This window comes from Mugil cephalus, chromosome 2 (assembly GCF_022458985.1).
Source record: "Mugil cephalus isolate CIBA_MC_2020 chromosome 2, CIBA_Mcephalus_1.1, whole genome shotgun sequence".
Taxonomy (NCBI): domain Eukaryota; kingdom Metazoa; phylum Chordata; class Actinopteri; order Mugiliformes; family Mugilidae; genus Mugil; species Mugil cephalus.
In genome coordinates, this window is record NC_061771.1 from 11,224,983 (window position 1) to 11,243,729 (window position 18,747).

Sequence of the window (18,747 nt, forward strand, 5' to 3'; positions counted from 1 at the left end):
ATAAAATATAATAATAATAAATTAGTAATCAGTATACTGGTAGTCCACAGATTGAATGAATTACAGGTGGAGTAAGTCACTAAAACAGAGATTGTGAAACAGTCACATGTTTACTGACTGTAGTAACAAAGGAACCTCTGTTGGCTGTAATTATTCCCATTTTCCCTGCTGGCTCCCCATCACAAATGCATTCAACAGTCCAGTCAAAAAATCTAAAGTTCAGCTACAGTTCATGCAACAATTTGGAAGTCTGAGCAAATAACTCGTACGGACATCTTCCAAAGTCTGTTTAGGCCAAAGTTTAGGCCAAAGTTTAGGCCTGTTTGCTCTTTGTCCACTTGCCACTGTCCTACCCAGTAACATTCTGTTTACTCATCAAACAGACAAGTAGCCCCGAGAAATAACAGCAGATGGAAGACATTGATTTGGACATTGGCACCAGTTGAATCAGAAAACAAACTCAAACAAATATATGATAACTTGTTAATAACCGATGAATGTTTATGTGATTTAGTGTAAATTGTCATTTTCTGAGCTGCCTATGCCTAAACAGTGATCAGGACAAAGAGTGACCCACTGAGCCTCTAACTAGCTGACAAGCTGGACAAATAGAGCATCATTATGAGCATGTCCATGTCCTAATTCAGTCGAACTGAATGCGTGCTCAGGACTCAACATTTGTCAAAACGACAGGATCAGTATCTGAGAGAGTAAAGGTCATGTCAGAAAGTTTATGTCAGTAAAGTCAAGTCAAGGGTTTTTGGGTTCACATAGCCTTGGGGTTGGTCATTTTCATTTATACTTTGTGTATTTTGTCAAAAAAAACTCCAACATCCCAACCGCTAGATGAAAAGGGGCACAGCTTGGGGATTAATTCTCTGCATGAAGGGACACTGTGAATCTATGAGCTTGACTTAAGACCGAGACATAGATAGACTTTAATGATCCTCAAAGGAAATAACTTGGTCATGTGGTTGCTTTGTTGCGCGTAAAAAACTCTCTTGAGACCCACAACTAAAATGACAGATAAAACAAATATGACATAACATAAAACAAGATTAAAATAAAGTATAAGTAAAATCAAGTAACATATAGAAAAATAAAAATAGTTCAAGCATAGTAATAGTTTACAGAATGAACAAATGTGCAAGAAATAGAGACAGAAGAATATATTATTATATGATGAAGGTGCGTCCATTAACATTGATAACATGTTATCTGATACAAATGGGTGAGTTCTGTAGCGTTCACTATGGAAGCAGAGCTGAGTCAGTCTGCTGGAGAATGAGCTCCTCCGACCCTCTAATGTTTGGTGTAGACCGATGGGATGAATTGTCCATAATGGAGAGCAGTTTATCCAGTGTCCTTCTGTCCTGTCTCACTCAGACAAATGTCCAGTCTTTGTTGATCCTACTGGTGACTTTTTTGCTGGTGCTACTTCCCCAACAAACCACACCATAGTTCAGGGCACTCACTACAACAGACTGATAGAAAGACTCTACTAAGTCATGCACACATTCAAGGCTCAGGCCCTTCTTGTACACAGTATCACTCAGTGTGTTTACATGCAGTGCTTAATTGAGCTATGCTCAAAAATTTGACCTTCTGACCACAGTCCTTGGTCAGTTTACATGCAGCGGAAGAAAATCGAATAACTGACGAGAACATGTCCACTTCACATACCTCTAGTGTGACTACAACGTTTTCCCAGAAGCCTACATGTCTCACTTCCTATTCCCCTAGTATAGTACTTCCAAGCATTTCTACAGAAACCCCTTCCATTATCCCCACACTAAGTGACAATACGTGTCTTTTCAGCGGGTTAATACCACGTTAATGCGGCCCCCTTTCCAGTTGACCTATTATGTTATATAATAAACGAGAGTCGTTCATGTGGCAGACCGGCATTTCAAACAATAACCACGGGGATAATCATACATTTTTCAATCTCGTACGTAATGTTGGTGCTACTTCTGGTGCAGATAAGATGCGCACTATCCCTCAGACGGTTCTTCCAGCGGCTCCATTTACCTTCTTCTTCTGCAACCATCTTTCTTGGAGAGTGGTGATGGGCTCCACTGGTGTCCTCTTCCTCCTGAAGTCAATGACCAGCTCCTTGGTTTGATCTTGTCCACGTTCAGGAGTAGGTGGTTTGCCTGGGACCACGCCACAAAGTCCATCTCTGATACACCCTACCACTGCAGGGTCATCAGAGAACTTCTGCAGGTGGCAGGACCCACAACTGTACTGGAAATCAGAGGTGTAAAGAGTGAACAGAAACGGAGACAGGACAGTCCCCTGCGGCGCCCCCACATTGCTGACCCCACAGTAACAGACAAGGAGCTCTGTCAGCTGCACAGCTTTTTGTGTTAAGTAGACATTCAACGCCCAGACTTTGTTTATATTATTTTCATTTATTTAGCACAGCCGTTTCATCCCAGCATTTTGAGTCACTTCTGTTAGAAATAAAGGCCCATTGATATAGTACTTAACCCAGAATTTCAGCAATTTCCTCTCAAATGTTCTCTTGTCCTCATATTATCAGACATGTTCTATCACTGAGACAAGGAGAGCATTTTCCCCATAAATGTGTGTTTATTCTCTTGTTTACCATTCCGAATGTAGACCGTGCATTTTAAGGCAGTACATTCCTTGTCTGTCCTTTTTGGGTTAGTACTTTTTCAACAATGTAGTGGAATTGAATAAATACATTTCACTGGATGTTTTCATTCATATACAGTGTACGTATGGATGGTTTTATTTGATATAAAATAAGCAATAACATCGGAGTTAAAACAGAAAGGAGAGATGCTGTACATGACAAAGGTTTCATGAGGAGGTTGGTTGTCTGTCCTTCCAAATACAGTGATACAGCAATTAAACTAAAACCACCTGTTGTGAAGGATGTTTTATGTCGTAACGCATTAAGTGTGTCACAAAAAGCCCACCGCATGTTCCAACCAGAAACCCCACTAACATTATCAGGATACAATCATCCCGTCTCATTTCATACATTTGTATTACGTCTGTACATCATGTATTATACCAGTGTCTAAGAGTCAATGCTTCTGCCATTCATCCCGTTCTTTGTATCTTTTACAATCGCCCTGGTGTTTATTGTTTCCAGGTTTTAATCATTTGACCGAAATCTTACACTCGAGCCATGAATGACTTATTCATGAAACACTGGTGTCATTAAGTGAATACGATAGCTCTACAGATACAATTACACAGACAACTTGAAGACTTTCTGCCATCAGGGCACACAGCTCATCAGTCATCTTAATGGCACGACCTGATCCTCGAGTGATGTTTGGTCCAGTGATTGATCAGTTCAGGTCAGGGGCTGCAAGCGTGGAGGAGGAGGTTGTAACATCTTGAGCCAGAGACTGTAAAAAAAAAAAGAGTAAGTGAGCTCTTTGGACATTCTGTTATTTGAAAATGTGCTTGTCTGAGGATGAACTAATGTCCAGGGATTAGCCCTAATGTCTAGTCATTATGGTGCCCTGTAGGCAGTCTCTGACTAGAACACCTCTATCACTTATGGTCAGCTGTTTTCTGTTAACAAGAAGCTCAAATCTACAGGATTTATTTATTTTTTTTTATTTGGCTTATGACTATGTTGCATCGTGTTTACTTCATCACCATAGAAACGGCAACAAGACAGTGACATAAATCCTTTGGCATGTTTCATGAATGAACTGAGCCTGGTCATTGTGTTGCTATCTGAAAGCAAGGCATCGCTAGGCTACGGCAATGCACGCATGTTAATAATGTCTCTCATCGACTTGGACGGCTTTTGACTTTTCCAATTTAAAAGTCAAATCTTAGGGGAAAATCCCTTGATACTACACATTTGCTGTGCTGACGGATCAGCTGTTATAATCCTTGTGAGAACGGCGAGCATGCGTAATGCCGAGGCAGCCACCGCAGTCGAAGAACAAGAGCTGGGTTCTTACGGCATATTGTCCAAATGTGCGTTTCTGCCTGAGGAGAAGGTAGCAGAGGACGGCAGAGATGGTTGTCTGAGCCAAAGTGAAGATAAGGAGGGCCCGCTTCACTCCGTTGCTGAACTTCTGTTGTAAAAGGCAGATGACACACACAAAAATCATATACGTGTCATTATTAAGACACATAAATCTCATTTTTGGGCTCAGACTAACTGTCAGTATAAATGACACGATACTGATGTCCCATGGCCTGCCTCTGCCCCTAAGTTTCTTCTGTGGAGTGGAGTCAGGTTGTCGTCAACAGCAGCCTCAAATACTAGGCATACTCCACCAAACAGGTAGTGCCTGCTAGACACAGTTGTATTTTGCCAAACAAGACTTTGACTTTAAAAAGCTAATATTTTCCTGCATTTTATGTACGGATCCTGTTTTCCAGGCTCATCTCAGGCCCCCTCCTGCTACGCTGCTCGCCCCCGGTTCACGTTTACATTTAGGCTGGAATTCATTCCGCATCTCTGGATGTTCTCAAGCCTGGAAAACACGTCACACGCAGCTCTGTTCCTACACCTGTAAAACCCTGTGGTATTCATTTCACTTAAGAGCTAGATAAAGCTAACCTTCCATAGACGGGAAGTCGGGGCCAAGTCTCTGCCAAGGCTGCTACAAGTCTGTAATCTGATTTGTGGTTTGTATGGAAGTGATCTTCAGAGAGAGGCTCTGCTTTTTACAGATAAGATACATTTTAACTGATATCCGTAGGGAAAATTCAAAGCGAGAAAACTGAATTACACCGATGAGGTTTGATTATGACCAGGGATTTGTGAGGTCAAGTATCTGTGGGTTGATCCACAGAGGCCCCTCCCCACAACCCATAAGACCCAAAGGCCTCCACTACAGGACAGAAGGCCCATGTCCATTCTCTGATGAGTCACAAACGTTTTCGAGACACAAGGGAGGCCTACACAATATTAGGCAGCCGGTCATACTGTTATACCTATCAAACGCGAAGGATATGATAAAAATGTCTACAACTGGTGTATTAATTTATTGAACTATATCAACACGTATAAGCGTCACGTACATAATAATCTATATACAATATATTTTTTACTGTATATCCCAGTCAGTTAAGGCTAGAGGTACCTGGTGATGTTCCTTTGTGCAATCTAAAGGTCATGAGTAAGAACCTCCTTAAATTCTATGAGTTTTGTATCTGGATGAGTCTGTGACTTAATGCGCTGCCGATGTGTGCATTTGCTGTGTAGTAGTTTTGAAGTATAAATATAGCGGGACTGACTCCACCGTGATGTAATTCATACATTGTACATATGATAATCAGCTTATGTCTGGCCGGTCATCGCATCATCATCAGTTATCTCTCCGAGTGCGAGCACTCCAGAGAGATACGACACAACAAGAGATACAGAAAACAGCATCAAATAAACAGAGGACTAGCAAAGAAAGGCACACAAAGATATCGTGGTGACATGAAATGAATCCAACACCAACCATGGCAAAATGTTGGTCGCTACACGTACGGCCACCGACACACTCCCCTTCGGGATTCTTGCCAATGTCGACAGCGTAGATGATCACAGCTACCAGTGAGAGCAAGATGGACACCAAGCTCACTATCACGCACACCTGCAACTGAAAAGACACATTTGATCTTTCTAAGCGTCAGAGGGGAACGAGAAGTTGTAGCAACAGTATTGTGACCTGCAGAGTTTTTGTTTTGTATATTTGGTTGTATCTTATCTTATTTTCTCAGGTACTTGTCCTTCATGGAAACTTTGGAAACGAAGATCCTGTGTGTGTTTTAATATACAACAGACCTCAGATGCTAAAGCTACAACGCCATATGTGAGACTAAAGGGAATAGTGTGCAGCAGCTAATTAATATGCAGGCTCATTACAAACAGGACAGAGCGGATGTCTACGCATTGAGAAGACTTACCATCTTTAAGGTGCACTGTTTGTCCAGGAGGATTGCGACCAAACCGGCTGTGATGAACTAGGTGCACACGACCGAGGGAATAGAAAGGCGGATACGTGAAGATCCTTCTGACCAAGTGACAAATGCCTTTTAACCGAGCCACTTACCATGAGGCCACTCCACCAAGGAACTCCCAGGGTGACTACCTGAGTCAGCTCAGTGACGTGGAGAGGAATGGAGTAGGACATGACCATCAGCCCAAGCATCACCTGACTCACCTGGCACAAACACACAGGCACAAACTCCATTGCTCCACAAACTTTTATAGAAGGAACGAGCAGAAACGGATGAAGACATGTGTTTTTTGAACGGCAGGTTATGCTTTTGAGTCCTGACAGAGGGTTCCCTGGACAGGAAAAATCTGCATTTATGAACTGAGCAGCTGAGATGTTGATGAAAGTAATACAAACGTGAAAAATACTCCCTCCAGTTACATTTAAAAGGATGGTCAGTGGTTGATTAACTCTTTTGACACTTCTGGCTTAACCCTTTGTAGGCCACTCACTGAAATACGTGGAAATCCTAAATTTCAACCCTTGATTGTTATTGTAGGTCATAAGAAGACTTGTGACATTTTTCAAAATATTTCATTTTCACATAGAAAATCAAAATTAATGAATTTTCTCTATATATCCTTAAGTAGCAGACAAATTCAAACATGTATTTAGACCATTACAATATAAGTGCTGGTTCAGGGACTTGTCATTATCACTTTAGACAATATGAGGACACCTCTTCGTGGTACCTAATAAAGCAGAGTCCCTGATTTGACCTGAGAATGTTTCCTTGATCTTCTCTAATTGGCTGGTTGAAAACCACACGCCAAATACGGTGCATTAGACTCACCCCAAGACATTTGGGCTCCCCTCTCTTAACAGCAGCGCACAGTTCCTGCTGTCTGTCAGACAGTTTAACCGTGTTCACATCTGGCAGCACCTGCACTGTCAGATCCCTGGAGACTGACACGGCCATCACCTGCAGAGGACGGCAGAGCTCACTACATGCACTGCCTTCACGCTGGATACCACAAGAATATCACACAAACTCTAAAACGCTAAAGAGGAGAGTTTTTCTTTTTTTTTTTTTTTATTTGATGAGCCAGTTTCACACAACGTGCTTGTGCGCTACAACAAATACAAAAGCTTGCATGTACATACATGGTCCGCAGCTGAGGCGCTGAAGCGGATTGGTGTAGTGTGGAGCCTCCTGACAGTTCACACTCTCCATTGAATGCTACCACATTGTTGTATTCTGCCATTTAGCATTAGACTAAATGATCTTTTTCAGAAACGCGTCTCCGCTTTACGTTTTATCGCTCCGAGATTTGTGTGACCCAATGCCGCGGATTGTCACTCTGCAAAAGTCGGACCAAATTCGCTTGAGTGTAACTTTAAGAGCGAGTGGGTGATAATTCATTATACAAACGCAATTGAGAGCAACGACCGAGTCTGACCGTAAAGAACCGGATTGCGCAACGCTGCCACTGGCTTATTTATTTTTGGTCAAACAAATAACAATACAAAAACTGTCCGGCTTGACTGTCTAACCAAATCATTCAGTCGTTACGCGCAGCCTAAACGACCTCCACTGTCTCTTCCAGACGCCGTACGCCCAATGTGTTGCGTGGTTATCAGGAAAGAAAAGATGAATTAACCCTACCTTTTCTCCGTAATTTGTCGTTCTTTACTAGACTTGCCTAATGTCGACCACTGCTGTTACTTAGTGCGCCTCCCTTTTTTTTTTTTTTTTGCAGGCGGTGTGTGAGTGAATTTCAGCAGAGCTCCTCCTTCACTTCCTCTTCCAGCTTTCGCGCATTCCAAATACCGCTTTAATGTCGAGATATTTCGCCATGAGAAGTTCATGCTAAGGACAAACCAGACAAATCTGTTCTCTCGGCGTTACGCACAAACGTTGTCGGTATCATCGAGAGGTCTCACAGACTTTTAGCCAAGGTAAGTCACCTTGCTGCTGCTTTCTAACATTTCTGTAGATGGGTTTTAGATGTCGAACATCTTGAGCATGAACATTTTTCCGTTTTGGGACAATGGGCTTGAACGGGATTATAAAATGTCCAAGTTCCCTAAATGTACATCATCAGTGGAGCAAAAAGAGGGTATGCACTATATGCGGCGCATAAGGCGCTGCACCAACTACTAACTGTTAAGTAGTGGGTGACACTACATGTAACTTGACTTAGATGTTGGTTTTGATAGTAGACCATCTGTTGTGCTGTTTTGTTGATTTTTTTTTTCAGTATGAGACCTCCTTCTCTGTCTGTCTCTCGGTCTCTCTCTGTTTTTTTTTCTTGCAATATGAAACCATGTCTAACAGTCCCAGTTGAAGCTGCAAATACTATTTTGCATTTAATGACTTGCTTCAAAGTAAAAACATGAAAACATGGACAGTGTAATACTTACTTTAAAATAAACTTTTAAGTAGACTTAATGACAAGATCATTTCGGGGCCCAACCACTGGTCATACAGCCACATACAGTGCTGCTTAAAAATATTTGTGACCCTCTGCAATCTTCTAATTTTCTGCATAAAAATCACTCAAAACATCACAAAATCCTGAAAAAGAAAACCCAATCAAATACATGGAACAGAAGCATTATGCACAGTGTTGGGCACGTTACTTTTAAAAAGTAATTAGTTATAATTACTGGTTACTTCTCCCAAAAAGTAACTGAGTTAGTAACTGAATTACTCCACTATAAAAGTAACTAGTTACCAGGTAAAAGTAACTATTGCGTAACTCTTCCTTTTTTTTTTTTTTTTTAAGTTTAAATATGTTTAATAATTTGAATATTTATTGCACCTCAGATCCCAACAGGTAGACATATACATATAGGCAAAAGTCCCGAGTCGGACCTCTACCTGTGAGAGCTGCGTGTCTGTTTTTTCCTCCCTCATACGTCATCGCGTACATTGCAGATAAAGTTAACAATTGTTGATGACCTGAAGAATTCAAAAGGCTGCTGAATGTAACAGGCAGATATGAGTCAGAGAGAAAAAACCCGGGTCGACCCGGTCCAACCAGTGACGGCTCGCAATTTTTCCTCCACATTCACCATTGCTGCTGCTTCCCTTCGCTAATTGGGTGTGGGTGTGATTTGTGTATAAACTGAACACTGTCTGTGATTGGTTAACGTGAAAGCCTACTCCACCTTAGCCAATCATCATCACCTGTGCGGTTGTTTCGCCCCTCCCTCCTCTCGTGGCTGAGAACCAAGTAACGCGCCCCATATAATTTTCAGTAACGGAAACGGCGTTATAAAGATGGAAATAGTAATTAGTTAGATTACTCCGTTACTGAAAAACGTAACACCGTTTATTTTAATCTCCCATCACTGATTATGCATGTGTATCTGTGGGTAGCTTAAGTAAGTGCACCTCTCGGAGTCATTACAATTCATTACAAGGACAAATTAGAGTCCATCTGTTCTGAAGCGTTTCTAGTCAATGTAGCGAGACTCATGGGTGAATGAGCTTTCTGAGGAGTTGCTGTCTATTGTCTGGCTGGACAATGTTACAAAACCACTTCTGAAGAGTTTGGAATCCTCAAATCCACAGTCGGACAGATTGTGAACAAACGGAGGAGATTTAAGACAACTGTTACACGCCACAGGAATCCAGCCAAGACCAAGATCAATCCAAAAGCAAGTGACTAAGCAAATAAAGGCTTCTCTCTCGGTGGGTGATGTTAATGTTCTTGAATTCACCACGAGGGGAACACTGAACGGCCATGGTGTAAAAGACTGAGAAACATTTCTGCTTGTCTGCAGTTTTCCAAACCAAATGTGGTCGCGCCTGAATACTGCTGGGATGATGGGATGGTGACATGTTGACAGATGACACCAAAGTCCTATCATTTGGCTTAAGTGTGGCCTGTTTTACTGCATGGCCTGTCATCATTGATGGATAAATTAATTCTGAATTATACCAGTGATGTCTGAAAGAAAATGTCAGGACATCTGTCAGTGAGTTGAGCCTTATGAGAAACTGGGTCCAGCAGCAAACTGAGAAAAACTAAATTTATGTTCCAGCTCCACATAAAAGGGATGGTCATTCTCTGACACTGCCTGGACACCATCCAGTTTCATTCCCAAAGCAGAGCTGGCCTTGGTCATTTGAAGTTGTTGGGACATCACTGGGAGGCCTTAAGTAAGTAATCTATGAGGGATGTCTTGAAAAAAATAAAATAAAACATACACCTTTATTACCCTCAGGAAGAGGTCAAAAATATGCCTCAACATTTATTCCATCTGCTCTGCACAGATTGAAAGAGATAAGTGGGGGTGGTGCTGTCCTCAAGTGAACCGGGGAGACACGCAATGGCGGCTATATATGGGTGCTGTGTTCTTGCAGAGAAGGGGTTTTTGAGGAAGTAGTATGCCTTCTTGGTGAGGACAACACTTCAGTCTTCAGAAGTTAATGCACACTGAGTGAAGCCCTCGGTGTTCCCAGCTTCTAGTTAGTGTGTTTTACCCTATTACATTACGCCAGGACCTTCTCAGACTGCTGAAACGTTTGATGGCGATCCCTCTAAACAATCTTATGTGAAGGAATGCTTTATGAAAACATTCTCAGCACAGCCACGCAGAAACCCCCACTTATCCCCTGTGGCGTTATGTGTCACGTACCTGTTGGAATCAAGCTTAAACATGATTAAAATCCATCAAACTATGGGAAATGAAAGCAGTTGGATGGTTCTCCATGTCAACAGGGATGTTCTTAGAACTGTTACCACACTCTTCTAGTTTGATTAAAGCTGGTGCTGTTAAACGATTCAAAATTTTAATCAGATTAATCACAGGGTTTCTGTGGATTAATTCCGATTAATCGCGGATACATTTCATTTATTTTTAATCCACATTAATCACGTTTAATTTATAAGCAAACAGGCTCAAGAAAGAAGGGAATGTATAAACAACATTAGAGCCTCGGGCGTTGCCATGTAGCCCCAATTACCGTGTTTATTAACTCCTTCAGCAAAACAACTTTTTTTCTCTTTTTTTAAAATATTTATCCACGTTAATGTGGCCTCATTCCTCCTATCCCAGCAGCTACTAAGATAAACTGACTTGTTGACATTGTCCGAGAGGAGAGCTGATTGCTCCTTGTTTACGGTGTTGCTGCGACTGAGAACAGTCTCTCACACAGAACAGTGGTTACATGTGTTTGCAGATATTTGTAAGGCAGCATTGCCAGCTCATCTTTGTCGTGGTTTGTCTTTAGATGAAGTTAGATGAAGCAGAATCCCTGACTAACGTATGTTTGGGGTTAATGTGGCATTTTAAGGTAGAAGTGCTTTGGTGAGAAGAAAACTCCTTCCTGCAGAGTGTATATGATACTTTATGTCTGTCAGCTGTTCCGTCTTGTTACTCCTCCTCTTAACCGTTACTCCTATTGTTACCATGAATACAACCTGCTACAATTTATTATAGCAATGCCAGAAAAGAAGAAACTTGGAGGAGGTCAGATCAGATACATTACAGAAGCATCTTTGTCAGTATTGTAGAACAGTCATTTCTTGTATCTATGTCAAGTATATATCACCACTGCTTCAGCCTTTTAGAGCAGCAGCAGGTTCTGCACGAGCAAAGTTTTGATTGCGTCTTTTGTCCTGTAGTCATTCAACTAAATGTTGCTCCTAGTTTTCACACACATCCCCAACGATAAATCAGAATTAAGTTCTTTAACTGAGACCTGCCTGGTCTCACAAGATCTTCCAAAATAAATAAAATGCCACTGCTTAAATTACACTGAATGTGGGTGTTTTTGTTTAACCTGGACATATTGGATTAGCTTTGTTTCTTTCCACGTGATATCCAAACCATGTTAAAACGTCCTGGTCCGTGTTGTTGTCTGTTAGTAAAAAAAAAACAAAAACAAAACAAAAAAAAACGTAAATCTTTCATGCGTCCACACCATGTCCATTACATTTCTAACACCGACAATGTAGGAGACAAGATTACTGTTTAATGTAATGACTGTGGTGTCTTTAGTGTGGATTGTAATGTGACACCTTTGGGTTGGAGCATGTTTGCCTGGATCTGGACATGAGGCCTGCTCTTTCTTGGACTAATATTTTAGCTGCGTCTGGTTTTTTCATTTGGAACCATTGTTGCACTGGTTGTTTGTCTGAGTGTTGGCCCCGCGATAGATCGATGACAGCTGGGATAGGCCTGAGAAATCCCCACCACCCTAGTGAGGATAAGCAATGGTAGAAGATGAGATGAGATGAAGAAAATGTGTTGAGGGGAGGGGTCTCTGTGGACCAGGCTTGTTCAAGTGCATCCCACAGATACTTGATCAGTTTGGGATCTAGGGAATTTGGAAGCCAGGTCAACACTTTGTGCTGTTCCTCGTGTTTTTGCGTTTTGTTTTGTTCTTAAACTGTTCTCTGTGTCAGGCTGCATCCTGCTGGGGATGGCTGCTGCCATCAAGGAGTGTCATCTTTATGGGGTGGGGGTGTCTGGTCTGATCTAGGTGGGTGGTACATGTCTAAGTAACAAAGGTTTCCCAGCAGAACATTGTATTTTTACCAGATGATCATTGTTATTTAAGTCTCCTGCCAGTGGTCATAATGTTGTGGCTGACTGGTGTAAATCAGTAACACATCTACCCATTCACCAACTTAAGCATAGAGATATTTTGACACTACTGCCAAGCAATGGGAGCAATCTCAGTGTCTTTTCAAGGTCTTTTCAGGTCTCACATCTGTATTGTGGACTGGCTCAAGTCAAATCACCAGGAGCACAGGAGTTTGTGAAAGTGCACTAATGTGATTTCATGATAAACACATGATGTTTATCTCTGGGGTGCTGTCAAGAACAGAAAACCACTGGTAAACGGAATCAGTGGGCTCTATTTTAGAAAGGCCTTTTTGAAAGGCACACTACACTAGTCACAAAGTCCAAACAAACCCTCTATAGACCTGTGAGGCATAGACCAGGACATGGGTATAAAACCATCCTTAAAGCCTGTACTTGTTCCTTACGCTAAAATGACTAACAGGACTAGTGACTGTCACAGATGGAGAAGTCCCAGGTCGAGTTTGCCAAACTGCATTTCAGAAGCTGACATAACAAAAAAAAAAGTCTTTTTGCAGAACTCCAATTGTGTGCAATGCCCAAAGTGCGTTGCCCAAAAAGGCGGTTACTCCTACTAAAGGCCCTTCTACATAGCACCACATCTAAGAGTCTAAACGCTTTAGTACATTAGAATTTCAGTTTTCCTCAGTGTCTTATTGACTTATAGAAACATTTCCTCTCCCAGTAGCCATTTTTATTTTTCAGCTAATAAAACTTCCCACAGGAGTGGTACCTCTGCTAGCTAAACCTGTTACATGAGCTACAGCAAGTACAGAATGGACTGACAATAGTGATGTTGCATTCACTTTTATACAGTAGATCCTGTCCTGGAATGGAGACAACCTTATTAGAGAGCAAGGCTGTCAGCCTCATTGGAATATCACTAGTCATAACAAAGGAGCTGTGGGTTGGATGTCTCCATGTCCAGTGTGTGGGAACATCCTCCTACTATTTCAGGAAGAGGATATGAGAAAATTATCTTGCGCAAAAGTTTAACTTTTGCATTTATTTATCTTTTTAATCCGTAGGCATCCATCCTACCCCTGTGTTGCTGCGGCAGTACCTACAAGTCTTTTCCTGTCTTTTTTGACACCTTATCTAAGGGATAAGGTGTCAAAAAAAAAATATGTAGGTACAGACTGAGGCCAGTTGGTAACCTCAACCTCTTTAAGTCAGCATTTAATCTGAGTCTTCTGAAATCTACTGGTAGCTGTTTGAGATGAGGTCCAAAAAAGAATCTTCACAAATAGTCAAAGAAGTCACAGGCGAAGGTCCAAGTTTGATGCGAGCAGAGTTTATACTTAAAAAAGATACAAACTCGACTCTGTTTCAGGACGCCACGCGGATACAGGTACCATCCCTATCTAGTTGCGAGTCATCTTTTGTAGTTTTTCAGTGCACACTAATTTAGAGGCTGGAACTGTCCCTTTGATAAAATAAAAAAAAACAAACACTTATTACTTGGTACCCTGAAAATAACTGTACCTTATTTGGCAGGTGCAGGTGTCTTTTTAGTTACAACTGTCTTTTAACACCTCCTTCCCGGCTTAAAACTGTCCCAGGCTGCGCTTGATCTTTGCTTTGTTTTATTAAAGTGTAACACAGGTGCATGTAATGGCTTAAAGAAAGAAAGAAACCTATCCAAGCCTTGTGAAGTGTGATTTTTGTTTCCCAACAAAGCCTGTCCTTAGTTAACAGTGCATATCAAACCCCCACACAGTGGTGCAAATATCTCAGCCGGCAGAGGTCGAACTCGGGCGTTAAGAAAAATAAGCGACCTTGGTTGTAGACTGCTGAAGGACAAAATGTTCCCCTTATGTCTGTGGGGGCCCTGTCAGTGTATTTGTTCATCAACCTGCCCACCACTGCCTCCAACCCTTTCCTCACTCTCACTGCCTTCCTCCTCTCACCACATCTGCTTCTCTTCCTGCAGCGCTCATGTCTTTCCTAAGAGGATTCTGACATGTGGTTTTGATGAATTGCACACACTCTCTCTCTCGGTTCCCTTCTGTCTTTCACTGCCTCATTTTGTTCTCCATTCTTCATTTCCTGCACCCCTACCCAAACACGCACAGCAGAAATACACATGGATACACTTGGACAATTGCGAGTACGCTGCTTAGTCATTATTTCATCAGCTTCCCGCTCTCTTTACCAGCTAGTGGTTGGTCTCGTAGTCATGTCGTCCGGATCCCTTGTTCTTTGGGTCTAAGTTTCGCAGCCAAAACATTGGTGGAACAGAAGTATTACAATTGTTTATTTATATATTCAAGAAAATGAATCCATATCTGCGAGTTACCAAAGTAATCAAACCGGTGTCTCGGTGTCTGGTGTGACCCCTTGTGCAACAGTAACAGGCATTCCTCAGTACAGAACTTCTCACATTATCTTGGGCCGTTCCAAAACATTCATTTTGTTCTTCTTTAATCATAATTTGTAGAGCGGCTGGTGTTGTTGGGCTTGTCGTCTTGTTACACATCCCAGTTTCTCTTTTCAGCTTTAGCTCATGTACAGTTGCCATCAATGATGGCCTTGATGCAGGAGAACAGGCTCAAACAAGGACACCACCACCCCCATGTTTCACGGACGGTTTGAGGTTCTGACGTTGGAGTGCAGTGTTGTTTAGCCTCCAGACACAACAAGACAAACTGTTCTACTTTTGCTTTCTGACTTGATGCTGATCAGACTGCAGACTGGAAGGAGTGTTGTTGTTAGAAAACAGAAAGTGACATTAGCCAACGTTAGAGAGGCCTTTAGTTTCTTAGAGGTTGCCCTGGATTCCTTTGTGACCTCGCAGACTATTAAGCTAATGCCTTTGTTGATCAATCACTCCTGTGGAGAGCAACAGTCTTAAATCTCCTCCATTTCTTCACAGTCGGCCTCTGTGGATTTGTTGATTCCAAACTCCTCACAGATGGTTTTGTAACTTTTTTTCAGCCTGATGAGCAACAACAGCTCATTTTCTGAGGTCCTCGGAAAGCTCCGTGCCATAAAACACTTCCGCTAACATGTGGATCAGATCAAGATCAGCCAGTGAAAAATCCTTAATTATTTCTTTCTTTTTTTTCTTTTATCAGAATGAGGCACTGAACATCTCATTACATTTATTACAAAATTACAATCCTAGAGGGGCACTTTTTATCTGCTTGTTTTTAGAGCTCCTATTTGGTTATTGCCAGCTTGTAATGAAGATGATTGGTCTGGTGCTGACCATTTATAGTTTTTACCCAACCCCAAAATATACAACATATAATAATAATTATTATAAAACTGGTCACATTTTAAAAGCCCTGTCTTCTGTATACTTTTCAGTCTTTGTCTGGGCATGTTGACTTTGTTATTGCGTGTAAAAAAACAAACAAAAAACAACAACTTTGAGCTGCAACATCTGTGTGAAATGGGCTCAAATAAAAACCATAGTTATTTTTAGTTTTCTCTTTTGCAGAAACATGGCTTCTGTGGAGACGCAGCCTTCAGCTGAATTCAGGCTACACCGCCTCGCTCCATGGTTTGACCCAGAGAGTGCCGCGGTGAGATCAAGAAGACAACGCTCAGCCTAAAACCTGTAGTTAAACTTCATAAAATTCAAAGTCAGTTGTCATTCTGTGCGTCTCTGTGCCCGTGCAGGTGACGACCATCCTGTTGGGACTGTTCCAGGTGCTGCTCGCTGCCTCGGTTGCTCAAACAGACGAAGTTCTACCGAAACTCTTCGTGCTGCCACTGGTTTCGGGACTTCTGGTATGAACCTCATGATTCTGACTCTGATTACGAGTCTGTTTCATAAACTCGTACCTTCTAATGCAGGGCTGTCAAACATAAGGGCCGGGGGCCAAAAACTGGACGAATTTGCAAAAAACTACACTGACAATACAGGCTGAAAATTTTTGATAAAATAGGAAATTGCACTTGCACCTTGCCCTTCTTAAGAAATTCACAGTTGTTCATTACATGTAGCTGCACTTTTTTGCACTAAAACAAAGGGAAACATTTGGAGCTGTTGTTATTTACCAGGTAATAAGCTATTGTGTTACTGGTCCGCCCCGCTTGAGATCCAATTGGGCTGTATGTGGACATGAGTTTGACACCCCTGTTCTGATGCATAGGTCTTGAACCGGGGTTCTGCGACCCCTAGGGGTTCCACGGAGGTACTGCAGGGAGGTCGCAAAATCTTTTTAAATTTTCCCCCACAGATTTAATCTTCTTTACATTAACATGAATGCAAACTATTTTAGTATAGGAGCAGATGGAGGCAGAAGACGTTACCAGCATCCTACTGTTGCACAGGTTTTAAATAAATTAAAAAAATATATATTAGAACTCGTATATTATCTGAATAGCTTAATACTGAATGCAAAGTGAAAATAATCATGTATACTTATAAATAGCACTGGGCTATAGAACTCATACATAATAGTAGGTTCCTACGTAATCTCTCCATCAGTTTGGACAGTTTAGACCCCTGTTCAATGAATCCTCATCATATTATGATCCTCATCATAACACGAACTAACACGACAAAACACAGTATAATAGTTAATCATCCGCGTCACTAAGCACAACCAACAACAGCATTTTGCTTTTAGAGCTCCCCAGTTTAGCACATGATACGAGATGGAGCTAACAATGAAAATAAAGCTGTTACAACTTATATAAGTGACAACCACATCTTTTACTACCTGATTACAAACTGATTGAAAGACAGCATGAACTGAGGCAAGATTTGAATATGATTTGAATAGTTTGAACCAGCAGCCAAATGAATTGAGCTGACATCGCCGCCCTTCATGAGGTTGATCTTCAGGTTTATCCCTCCATACTGGTTTGCATATGTGTACTTGCCTAAGGACAAACGTTTCTTTTGATTTGGGGGAAGGGAAACATTAAATTATAACCACTAAAAAAAATCAATAAGAAATCTTCAATCTTCTGCTAACATCTTGGTGTATTTAACACAGATATTATTCATGCTTTTCATCTCTTTTCGTCCCTCTGCTGTTTGTGTCTCTTGCAGATTGTGGCAGGAGGTTCCCTCACTGTGGCCAATGAGAGGAACCCAAGCAGATTACTGGTGGGTTACTAAAACAACACATTTTCCTGCTATCATTATTTCCTGGCAGGATGTTTCCATACTGAAAATTGCATTCATTGTGAGTCTGCTACAGGAAAAGGAGTCAAGCCATGGCCCGGTTATTGAGTTATCATGTAACATCATTATAGATCTCAACTCATCAATCACACGACTGTTCCCAGCTCATAAATAGCTAATTCCAGCTTCCATCTGCACTTCACATTTAACCTTTGCTTCTAAAATGTAAAAACAAAGCATTAATGAAACATAAACACAAATATGTTGTGAACCAGCTGATGTCAGTCAATCTAAGGCATGAGTGAACAGATGATTGTATCCGACCGCCCTCCACAGCTCCGAGGTTGCGCCTGCAGTAACGGGGTCGGCCTGCTGGGGGCGTTGCTCGCCTTCTGTCTTTACTGCTACACCCTGAGCCTTCAAGACACGGAAGAAGAATGCCCATCCATTCCACATGAGTACTACTACCAATCATTTTACAGCTGTCCACCAACAGACCTGGCGGTTAGTGTGGCCAACGCTGGCATCTGTCTTTGATTCATTTTCTCAGTCTAGACTTTTTTCTTTGTTGTCTTTGGTTTTTGTTTCTTTACCTCATATAGAGCCTCGATCGGTATTATATGGAATGGATAGTCAGTCTCTGCAATGTGTGTAATTGTTCGTTGTGCTTTTTTCTTGACTCCCGTAGAAATTAACCTCGAGTGTGACACTGCTGTTGCTGCTCTATGACACCGGAGCCGCCATCATGCACTGTCTTCTGTCGGTCTCTGCCTTCAAAACGCTTAAAACTGACTAAGGTGCATGCACGCGTGGGTGCATGCAAACACACAGAGCCATGGGGCGAGGGGAATTCATGCATCTGTAATCTCTGCCTTTATTCAGGAAAAAGGCAATGGATAAAGGCGGCTGAAAAGTCTGTGGATGATGCTTAAATGTTAAAAATGTGTTGTGTGTACACATCTGTAAAGAGACAATACATAAATAAAACTTAACTCAACTAAATTACTTTAGTTCCTCATGGAGATGGGCCCCAAAATGCTGAAGTGATATGTTCCACAGTTCATTATTTCACAAACATACAGTCAGCAGCGTGACAGCACGTTTGGGAAAATGGGTAGT

General features: G+C 41.7%; 2 protein-coding genes across 2 annotated transcripts; one reads left to right on the forward strand and one right to left on the reverse strand.

The window, feature by feature from the left end:
* Positions 1-2,723: 2,723 nt before the first annotated feature.
* tmem176 (transmembrane protein 176) lies at positions 2,724-7,757 on the reverse strand. Its single transcript, XM_047579554.1, has 7 exons — positions 7,606-7,757; positions 6,793-6,921; positions 6,054-6,164; positions 5,908-5,964; positions 5,460-5,600; positions 3,960-4,076; positions 2,724-3,389 (listed from the first exon to the last, which is right to left on the reverse strand). The coding sequence occupies exons 2-7, from the start codon at positions 6,916-6,918 to the stop codon at positions 3,330-3,332; spliced, it is 612 nt and encodes a 203-aa protein (XP_047435510.1). The 5' UTR covers positions 6,919-6,921; positions 7,606-7,757; the 3' UTR covers positions 2,724-3,329.
* si:dkey-9i23.16 (uncharacterized protein LOC571915 homolog) lies at positions 7,749-18,630 on the forward strand. Its single transcript, XM_047579556.1, has 6 exons — positions 7,749-7,898; positions 15,988-16,072; positions 16,170-16,280; positions 17,554-17,610; positions 17,965-18,132; positions 18,317-18,630. The coding sequence occupies exons 2-6, from the start codon at positions 15,992-15,994 to the stop codon at positions 18,422-18,424; spliced, it is 525 nt and encodes a 174-aa protein (XP_047435512.1). The 5' UTR covers positions 7,749-7,898; positions 15,988-15,991; the 3' UTR covers positions 18,425-18,630.
* The last annotated feature ends 117 nt before the right edge of the window (positions 18,631-18,747 follow it).